Raw genomic sequence first — 10,882 nt, 5'->3', positions numbered from 1 at the left:
GATTTGATTCTAGGCATCCTGATGATCCCCACACCTTCAATCTCTCTCTCTCTCTCTCTCACTGGAATCTCGATCGGGAATGTGATTCCGGAATCTCGATCAGGTAACTGATCTCGGGACCTCGACCCTAAACCGAAAAACCGAAAGAGGACATGGTGGGAGAGAGTGTTTGCGTGTGTGAACGAACCCTTAACTCTTCCTCCTCCTCCTCCTCCTCCTCTAATGTCTCCAAATGTATGTATGTCCATAAGTTATAACTATCTATCTATTCTCCAGTTTTCCGGAGCCAAATCAAAGCAAAAAATGCAGCAAAAATAAAAACTGCAGAGAACGAAAAAAAAAAAACACAAATCTTTACATATATATCCTCTGCTTCTTCATCATTCATTCATTAATTCATTCTGTATCATTCATTCATTCATCAATCCTTTCCATCTCCATATCCATCACTCTTTCATTCATTCTTCATTCCTATCTCCATCTCCATCTCCATCTCCATCACTCATTCATTCATTCTTCATTCCTATCTCCATCTCCATCTTCTCCTTCATCTTTGTTCATTCTTCAACCGTCTTCACTCATTCACTTCCTTCGCTCTGCTTCTCGCTATGACGATCAAATCCGTGGCAATAGGAGGATTTGAACTCTCTCAGGGGAAGCTTCTTTTGAGGGGGAAAACTCTTCTCAGTGAAGTTCCAGAGAATGTGAGCTTAAATCCGCTTAGCTCATCGCGCGGAGCTTTCATGGGAGCTTCATCTACACAGAGAAAAAGTCACCACATTTTCTCCCTTGGCATTCTAAGGTTAAGATTAGTTCATCGGCACTAGTGAAAGAAAATATGATTTATGAGTGTTTTTGTTGGATTAGTTTCTGTCTGTCCCTCTCTCTCTCTCTCTCTCTCTCTAATTGACAGCTTGACAGCTGAATTATTGTTTGTATTAGTAATATTAGCTTAATGAAGCCTTAATTTGTATAGGGACCTACGTTTCATGTGCTGCTTCCGCTTTAAGCTATGGTGGATGACACAGAGAATGGGAAGCTGTGGAAGAGATCTTCCCTCCGAGACACAATTTCTTCTTGTAGAGAGCGAGGATAGTTCACCCAATCTTGTAACAGTGTCAGCCATGGGAGGAAGTGAAAGACAAGAAGAAGCAGAAAAGCGTAGGATGGTTTACACGGTTTTCTTGCCGCTTCTTGAAGGATCCTTCCGTGCATCCCTGCAAGGCAATGCTGAAGATCAGCTACAACTCTGTCTAGAAAGTGGTAAGTTTTATCCATTCTGGCATTGTCTTCTCATTAGGTTTAGGGTTGGACGGTGATGGTTGCTGGAGATATCAAGGTTCTAGGATCTATCTGTTCCGATTTGTGGTGTCTATTCATCTCTTTGTTGGGCGGATATAAGCTTTCTCCCTCTGTTTTAAAGCTTGAGATTTAGTGGTTATGGTTTTAGGGCTAATGAGTTCTGATTTTGGGTGCCCATTGTCTTTCACCCCCTGCTTTTAATGGCATTGTTTTTCTCCCTCGGGTTTTAGGGATTAGGATCTAGGGCTGTGTAGGGTTCATAGTTTTTTCATTTAATATCGTTCTCTCTCTGTAGACTGCCTTTGTCTTCTCCCTCGGCTTTTAGGTTTAGTTCATTGGGTTTACTTAGGGGGTAAGGCATCCACATCCATCTTCTCTCTCTATCAGTGATCATCAAATAATATATAGCAACGTTGCTCTTTACACATTCACACCCACTGAATCACTGGCTTTTTTTGAACCTTTGGGCAGGTGATGAATCTGTTCAAGGAAATGGAGGAACTCATTCTTTATTCCTGCATGCTGGAGAGGACCCTTTTCAGGTTATAGAAGAAGCAGTGCAGTAAGTTGAAGACATGTGAATACTTCTGTTTGGGTTCACTTTACTTTTGGACAATCAAGGTTACATTTCCTAACCCCCAACTCTCCATTTTCTCTTTCTAGAGCTATTGAGATGCATACAAAGACTTTCCGAAGGCGAGAGAATAAGGCGGTAAGTGGGAATCTACATACATTTCTAGGTGCTGAAGGATAAAATCCACATATATATATGTGCTTCTTATGTGTAAAATGAAAATTGAAACACAGCATGTCGTTGTTGCTCACAGTTGCCTGGAATAATAGACTGGTTTGGATGGTGCACATGGGATGCATTCTACACCGATGTATCCGCTGAAGGAGTGAGGCAAGGCATTGAAAGGTATGCTCAAGTTTTGTTGGCAACTATATATGTACATACATATACATATACATATACATATATATATGCACTTTCTGTTGTTTAAATAAGATGATCTCAGCTTGAAGGAAGGTGGAGCTCCTCCACGATTTGTAATCATCGATGATGGATGGCAATCGGTGGCCACGGATGAACACGATGGATCAGAAGGAACATTGTAAGAGTAAAAAGAAACCACATTTTCTGTCAAAATTAAGCATCTTTTTGTCATCGGTTGCACACCTGTATGGTATTTTTGGGCTGAAACGTGAATCATCATTTCAACAGAGTGGCTACAAGATTGACAGACATCAAAGAGAACTTCAAGTTTCAACAAAATGTCAAGGAGGGGGAGAGGCCAGAAGATTTAGCTCTGGGTCTTCAACATGTTGTTCAAGAGCTCAAGGAGAGGCATCAAGTCAAGTAAAACATCACATTGTGCATTGTAATTGTTTTCTAAATCTTGAATAGAAGATAACGAGAAACATGTGCTTTTTTCTGGATGATTAGGTATGTCTACGTTTGGCATGCAATTACGGGGTATTGGGGTGGCATCAAGCCAGGTGCTGAAGAGATGCAGCACTATGAGATCTCAATGCAATATCCAATTGTTACTCAAGGAGTCGTAAACAATGATCCTACAATGAGTTCTGATAACCTAACAATCAATGGGTTGGGACTTGCCCATCCTGATAAAGTATTCAAGTTTTATGATGAGCTTCATAGTTATCTAGCGAAGGCCGGAGTGGATGGTGTGAAGGTTGATGTACAAAATATTGTTGAAACCTTAGGAACTGGATATGGTGGCAGAGTATCATTAACGCAACATTATCAACAAGCTCTTGAAGAATCAATAGCTCGGAATTTCCCTGATAATGGATGCATTGCGTGCATGAGTCACAATACAGATGGACTGTATAGGTAATGAGAGATTGAATCTACTTTATTACAATTTCTGTAAGGCTAAGGTATTGCATTCAATCTTTCAGTTGTGGAAAGTGATTCAATAACAGTTTCAGGTTTAGACTGTTTGTGTGCATGATCTCAGACTTCATCACCTTAAGGCTGCAAATCACAAACTTTACGACTGAACAACTATGTTTACCTGTTAATTGCGTAAAATTTAAAGACATTGTGTTAAATTAGCATGGTTAAAAGCCATGCTTTCACATTGAGCTAACATAGCATGCACTATCATTTTTATCACACTTGAATTGTGCAAAATACACGTGTAATGCTAGATTATTGGGAGCATAAAAGGCATAAACCACCATGCCAACATATGTAATATAACATAATCTTGTTTTCTATGGCAGCATCAAGCAAACTGGCATTGTGAGAGCATCTGATGATTTCTATCCTCAAGATCCGGCTTCACATACCATTCATATTCCATCAGTGGCATACAACAGCTTATTCCTAGGAGAGTTCATGCTGCCTGATTGGGACATGTTCCATGTATTCCAATAACTTATCTCCCTCATGTTTCAATTCATGATGCTACTCTGTATACTATGTATGAATTCTTATATTTTTTATTGAAACAGAGCCTTCATCCTTGCGGAGAATTTCATGCTGCAGCACGAGCTGTTGGTGGATGCCCGATATATGTGAGGTAAGATAGTGATTTATATTTGTGTGAAACCCCTGATGCCATGTTATTCCCCTATGTGCAAAATCAGTATGGTATTTAGGTTGTAAAGACTGAGATACTCATATATTAAAATCATCAAATGTGTATATAGATATGAAAACATAAGATAATTAGGAGTTGTCTAGGTCAGTGTGTATGCTATGTGTATGAAGCTTGAAAGAGAAGAAATTTGGGCCTCCTACTCTATCCTTGTAAATAGTTATAGCTATGGTGATCTTCAATGTGAACTGAACCTTGATTTCTTCAGTGATAAGCCGGGGAACCATGATTTTTCCCTCTTGAAAAAATTGGTTCTTCCCGATGGTTCCATTCTCCGGTGTGAGCTTCCTGGACGCCCTACCAGAGATTGTCTATTCGATGACCCCACACGAGATGGCAAAAGGTGTGCTTTATATATACTCTACAATTCATTGACCAATGTGGGGACTCATTCTCTAGGTCAGTCAGTCAAGTCGTATGCTAAAAACACCTACTATGTTTCTTTTTTTTTGACAGCCTTTTGAAGATATGGAACTTGAACAAGCATACAGGAGTAATCGGGGTTTTCAATTGTCAAGGAGCCGGATGGTGCAAGGTAGAGAAGAAAATCGCGGTTCATGATGCAGATCCGGCAGCAATCAGTGGCAGTGTCAATGCAGGGGATGTAAACTATTTGGGTAGAGTGGCAACTAAGGATTGGACTGGGGATTGTGCTTTCTACTCTCACAAGCGAGGTAGCTAGATGTGTTGAGAATTATCTCCCATCATGTATGTCTTGTTTTATCTTTAAGCACATTTTGCTAATGTAAGTGGTATGTGAAAAAATTTCAGGTGACCTTCTCCCTCTTGCAAAGAGCTCTGCCCTACCCATCCTTTTAAATGTTCTAGAATATGAAATCTTTACAGTTTCTCCAATCAAGGTATGCATATACACATACATAACAGAATCAAGTAAGTATACACACAAATAGATGTGTCTATTTCTGTGAATGAATATGCAAAGGTGAAAGAGTAGGTGGAGGAAGGAACAAAACATAAAGACAAAAACTTAATAGATTAACTAGTATGGATGAACATACATGAACGATAAATCTGATTTGCAATATGTCTTTCAAGCTACAACTGAATCCTAACTCACATAAGTCACTCAAGCTTCTACAGAGCTTGTATATATCATATAGGAACTCAATATAAAGCATACATTGATTGTATCAAAAACTCTAACCAACACACTGGTAGCATATATTGCTATCTGAAATAACAACCAGAGAGAACTAAGATATGCCTATGACCTAAAAGGGGGATTCACTACCGGATGCACAGAGAGCATTTACAAGGCTCTGCCTTTTTCGTCTTCATAAACCGCCCTTTTATACCTTTATGCAATTTGGACGAAAAAGGAAAGAGAGAAAGAAAAGCCAATTGAGGGCTATGATTTAGGGAGGAGAGGAGATTTAGATTCTGCGGTGGCACACCTTTAATCTTGGCATCATCCACGGCAAAAAGGTGCTTCAATCCCCCCCACGTGGAGGATGCTCAAGTATGTTGCGAGAGCTCATGCCCAACATGTCTCTACATTTCTTGAATTTGTGTGTATCCAATGGCTTTGTAAGAATGTCTGCAGCCATGTCTATGCTTGAACAATGTTCTAGTATGATGTCCCTTTGCTCAATGATATCCTTCACAAAATGATACTTGATATCCACATGTTTAGCACGCTTTGTACTTCCTGAATTTGTGGCCATAAATACTGCAGCTTGATTATCATTGAGTGTTGGAATGGGTTTATTTACATGTAGACCGGATTCATTGATTAGGTTGGATGCCCATAGAACTTCTTTGATTCCATATGCCAATGCCATATATTCTGCCTCTGTTGTTGATAATGCCACACTATTTTGTTTTTTGCTTCCCCATAGAGCTACCACGTTGCCAATAAAAACACAATAGCCAGAAATAGACTTTCGATCGGTGGGGTCACTTGCCCAATCAGCATCCACATGCAATCTCATATCTGAGGAACTAGCTTGAAATGTAAGTCCCAAGTCACTTGTCCCTTTTAAATATTTTAAGATTCGTTTTGCAGCTTTCCAATGAGTAATGCTAGGGTTCTCTAAGAATTGACTTAGTTTATTAGTTGCAAATGAAATATCTGGTCTTGTACAAATACTAGCATACATAAGAGAACCAATTAATGACCTGTATGGAAAATTTACCGTATCACCTTTGTTATGAAGATTTGAAAGGTGTGACAGTCCTTCCATAGGTGTGCTTGTTGGATAACAACTTGCCATATGAAACCTTTCCAATATTTGTGAAATGTATCCTTGTTGGGAGAAGTGAATAGCTCTTTTACCTTGTTTGTATAAAATGTCAATCCCTAAGCAAAAGGAGATGACACCCATATCTTCCATGTCAAATTCTGCGTTTAAGATGTCTTTTAAATATTGGGTGGCTGAAAATGTATTGGCCATGATGATTATATCATCAACATATACCGCAACAATAATATGTTTTTTATTGTTACAAAGAACATAGATGCTTTGATCCGATTTGCAACAAGTAAAATTATTTTGTAGAAAGAAATTATGGAGGCGGATATACCAACATCTTCCAGCTTGCCTTAAGCCGTAAAGTGACTTCTTAAGTCGACATGTTTGCGTTGGTTCCTCCTTGTTCATCTTTGGTAATGTCATATATATTTCTTCATTTAATTCTCCGTTAAGAAAAGCTGTTTTTACATCCATTTGATGGATTTCCCAACCTTGTGCACATGCCTTTATTAATTCGACCCGAATGGAAGTGATGAGGGCAGTTGGCGCATAAGTTTCAGTGAAATCAATGCCAGCGATTTGTTTGAAGCCTTGAGCTACTAATCTAGCCTTGTATTTGATAGGAGTCCCATTTGATCCTCTCTTGATTTTGAACACCCATTTGGAACCTATGGTTTGTTGCCTTTCACTTCCTTTTATAAGTTCCCATGTACCGTTTTTTTGATGCGCTTCAAGCTCCAAATGTATTGCCTCTTCCCACTTTGCATTATCTTCTTCTTGCATTTTGCAAGGGAAATGATCTTCATCGAACAACACGTTGCGAGTGACAAACACTCGTTTTTGCTCTTCATTCCAAACTCTATACCCATAGCCTGGATCCTCATATCCGATCATAATTCCTTGCTTGGCAGTTGGATCCAACTTATGACGAAGTGGACGAGGTACATGGAAGTATGCCTTGCAACCAAAAGGACGAAGATGAGTTATACTAACCCTTTTTTGTTGCCAAATTTCCTCCGGGCATCCTCCACGTATAAGCTTTGTTGGGAGTCGATTGAGTATATATGCTGCACATTTGGATGCTTCTCCCCAAAATTCTAATGATAATTTGCTATCTATCAACATACATCTTACCATATCCATGATAGTCCTATTTTTTCTTTCAGCCACACCATTTAGTTGAGGAGTGTAGCTAGGGGTAAATTCTTGTGTAATACCATGATTAGAACAAAAAGAGCCAAAAATATGTGACTTGAACTCTCCACCTCTGTCTGATCTTACTTTGGTTATTGAGAGCCCAAGTTCAGACTCTGTGAGTGCCTTAAATTTTTGAAAATACTCAAAAGTGTCATCTTTGCATGAAAGAGGATATGCAAAAGTTTTTCGTGTATAATCATCTGTGACAACATATAAGTATCTTGCTCCTCCTATTGATGGCACATGCATTGGGCCACAAAGATCCATATGGACTAATTCAAGAGGCCTACTAGCTAAAATTCCCCTTTTTGTATTAAATGGTTGTCGAGTAAACTTGCCTAGCTGACAACTCTCACATAAGTATTGTTGACTTACTTGGAGAATTTCTTTGTTTGAGATATTAATGTCCCTTACTTTCCTAAGTTTGTCAAAATTGACATGCCCGAATCTTTTATGCCATTGTAAGGCTTTCTTCCCAAAATCTTCAGCAACAATATTTGCTGAATGATGATGAATGTTTACATCTAATCTATATAATCCATGCTTCTTTTTTGCTTCAAAAAGAAGCATGTTTCCTCTCCATAATTCACACAATCCTTTTGAAAAAACAACCTTTATACCAGCTATATCTAGTGCATCAACAGACAATAGATTTTTCTTTATGAGAGGAACATGCAATACATTATGAATGATTCCTTCTCTAATCTTCACATCTCCTATTGCAATGGCCATTATGTGTGCACCATTTCCCAAAAATATTGGGCGTGGATTATCGAAAACATGATATTCTGTGAAAAATTCTTTGTTTTTACACATATGAGCTGATGCAGCAGAATCTACATACCAAGTTAGTAGATTTGTATTTGTGATTGCTTCATCATCTTCAATGTCATGTAGTGATGCCATGAGCGCTACACCTTCCGTGTCTTTGTTTTCCCTCCTCCTTCTATAATTATCTGCTACCTTCTTAGCACACCCACGTGCAATGTGTCCCTTTTCTTGGCAGTAATGACATACCACTTGAGATGGATCCATTGGTCGAAAAGCACTGACATTTCCTTCCCATCCCTTTTGTGAAGTTTTCTGAAATTTTTCATGCCAATTCTTAACATAATCATGTCTCTTACCTGAATGGGTTAGGAGAGCATGTTCATTAATAGAAGACTCTTCCCTTTGTAAACTTTGTCGTTGCTCCTCTTGTTCTAATATTGCCATTAGTTTGTCTAGGTCTTGAACTGCATCTGAATCATGCATTGAAACCACAAGATGCCCATATGAACTAGGCAAACTGTTAAGTAAAATGTATGTTACCTCATCTTTGGGAAGCGTATGGCCAATCACTTGAAGCTGAGATGCAATATTTCTAAGTTTTTGAGCATGTTCACGAACTTTATCACCCGGCTTCATTTTTGTTGTTAAAAATTCTCTTTTGAGTCGAAGGACGTTAGCCATCGTGCTTGATTCATTCAACTTCATCAATGTATCCCATGCCTCCTTAGCCGTTTTGGTGTGCCTTATCTCCTCAGCTTGTCTATCCCCTAAGTTGAGTCCAATGAGTGCATATGCTTTCTTCTCTCTTTTGTTGTAAGCCTCTGTATCTCCTTCTTTCTTCGGTGCCACTTCCTCCCCGTTGACTATCTTCAGGAGTCCCTTATCATCGAGTAGTATCTCCATCCTCCATTTCCACAATGGAAAATTATTACCAATGAACTTTTCAATGATACAATCTTTCAGGTTTGCCATCTCTAACTCTAGATGTTATCAATTACTAATGAATGAGGGACTACAATGTGAGGGATTAATAATCTAGGGATGAATGTACTATTGATTACTAATCTGTGAACTTGGTGATGGATAACTAATGAATAATGGCACAACGGAAGTTGTGTGGGCCCATAACCTTGAAGGAACACAAGTGAACAGAATCAAGTAAGTATACACACAAATAGATGTGTCTATTTCTGTGAATGAATATGCAAAGGTGAAAGAGTAGGTGGAGGAAGGAACAAAACATAAAGACAAAAACTTAATAGATTAACTAGTATGGATGAACATACATGAACGATAAATCTGATTTGCAATATGTCTTTCAAGCTACAACTGAATCCTAACTCACATAAGTCACTCAAGCTTCTACAGAGCTTGTATATATCATATAGGAACTCAATATAAAGCATACATTGATTGTATCAAAAACTCTAACCAACACACTGGTAGCATATATTGCTATCTGAAATAACAACCAGAGAGAACTAAGATATGCCTATGACCTAAAAGGGGGATTCACTACCGGATGCACAGAGAGCATTTACAAGGCTCTGCCTTTTTCGTCTTCATAAACCGCCCTTTTATACCTTTATGCAATTTGGACGAAAAAGGAAAGAGAGAAAGAAAAGCCAATTGAGGGCTATGATTTAGGGAGGAGAGGAGATTTAGATTCTGCGGTGGCACACCTTTAATCTTGGCATCATCCACGGCAAAAAGGTGCTTCATGTAAGTGGTATGTGAAAAAATTTCAGGTGACCTTCTCCCTCTTGCAAAGAGCTCTGCCCTACCCATCCTTTTAAATGTTCTAGAATATGAAATCTTTACAGTTTCTCCAATCAAGGTATGCATATACACATACATATATACATGCACAAATGCATATACAAATATTCCTGGATTGGGATCTTCTTGCATTATTGTCTAATGGTGACCAATTTCTCTTTTGTTGCTCTGCAGAGATTGGTGGGGTGTGGGGCGCATTTTGCTCCCATTGGCTTGCTTCACATGTTCAACTCCGGGGGTGCTATTCGTGCACTTCACTATCATGAAGATGAGAAACAATTGGAACAACATGTGAGTGAGGAGGTCGTATGTAACAACACCTCCTCTTCTTCATCATGGGTTGAGATGAAAATACATGGATGTGGTGAGTTCGGAGCATATGCCTCGATTCAACCAAAGCATTGCTTCTTGAACAAACTCGACCTGCAATTCTCCTACGATCCTCTCTCTGGCCTTCTTAAAGTCTTAATACCACAATTGGAAGGCTTTGCTCAAGACCTTATTTTCACATTTTGAGAAAAAATCCATACAGAGTTGCAACTTGCTACCACCATTACTTACCATCATTATCAATACACAAATCTACTTAACTTAACCCACCAAGTATTAGTATGGTTTTAATAAAAAAATTAAAACTTCGACAAATTTTGAAGGAAAATGTATTCATTATGTAAGCCGATCCATTGCATTCAAACGATAGTCTTGGTGCAATTACAATCGAATTGACAAAGACTTCACAATCTTATCCATTATTAACTTTCTCGTTATTTTCTAAAGATCGAATGTTGAATGTTGATCCAAATGAATTATGTAAAAGTTGAAACTTCTTTGGAATTGATAACCTTATCCAATGTTTTGATATGATTTCAATTGAAATAATAAGATTGCACCAATCTACCAATTATCTAGTTTCCTCATCTTTTTCAAATGTTTTATTGTCAAGGGTGAGCCTTGTTTGGAATCGATAACCTTTATCCATTGCTTTGATAT

At 38.6% G+C, this 10,882-nt stretch overlaps 1 protein-coding gene across 1 annotated transcript; it reads left to right on the top strand.

Moving 5' to 3' along the window:
• The first annotated feature begins 528 nt into the window (after positions 1-528).
• Positions 529-10,635, top strand: LOC147865603 (putative galactinol--sucrose galactosyltransferase 2). Its single transcript, XM_087318455.1, has 14 exons — positions 529-802; positions 977-1,263; positions 1,774-1,864; positions 1,966-2,014; positions 2,130-2,221; positions 2,322-2,417; positions 2,528-2,662; positions 2,750-3,160; positions 3,556-3,697; positions 3,787-3,854; positions 4,141-4,275; positions 4,389-4,606; positions 4,704-4,792; positions 10,067-10,635. The coding sequence occupies exons 1-14, from the start codon at positions 609-611 to the stop codon at positions 10,406-10,408; spliced, it is 2,349 nt and encodes a 782-aa protein (XP_087174581.1). The 5' UTR covers positions 529-608; the 3' UTR covers positions 10,409-10,635.
• Positions 10,636-10,882: the final 247 nt, after the last annotated feature.

This window comes from Azolla caroliniana, unplaced genomic scaffold (genome assembly GCF_043228905.1).
Source record: "Azolla caroliniana isolate FFs.n. ecotype wild unplaced genomic scaffold, voAzoCaro1.0.p SCAF_4, whole genome shotgun sequence".
NCBI lineage: Eukaryota > Viridiplantae > Streptophyta > Polypodiopsida > Salviniales > Salviniaceae > Azolla > Azolla caroliniana.
Note: the sequence above shows the minus strand (reverse complement) of the source record. Positions and strands in the feature narration are given on the sequence as shown.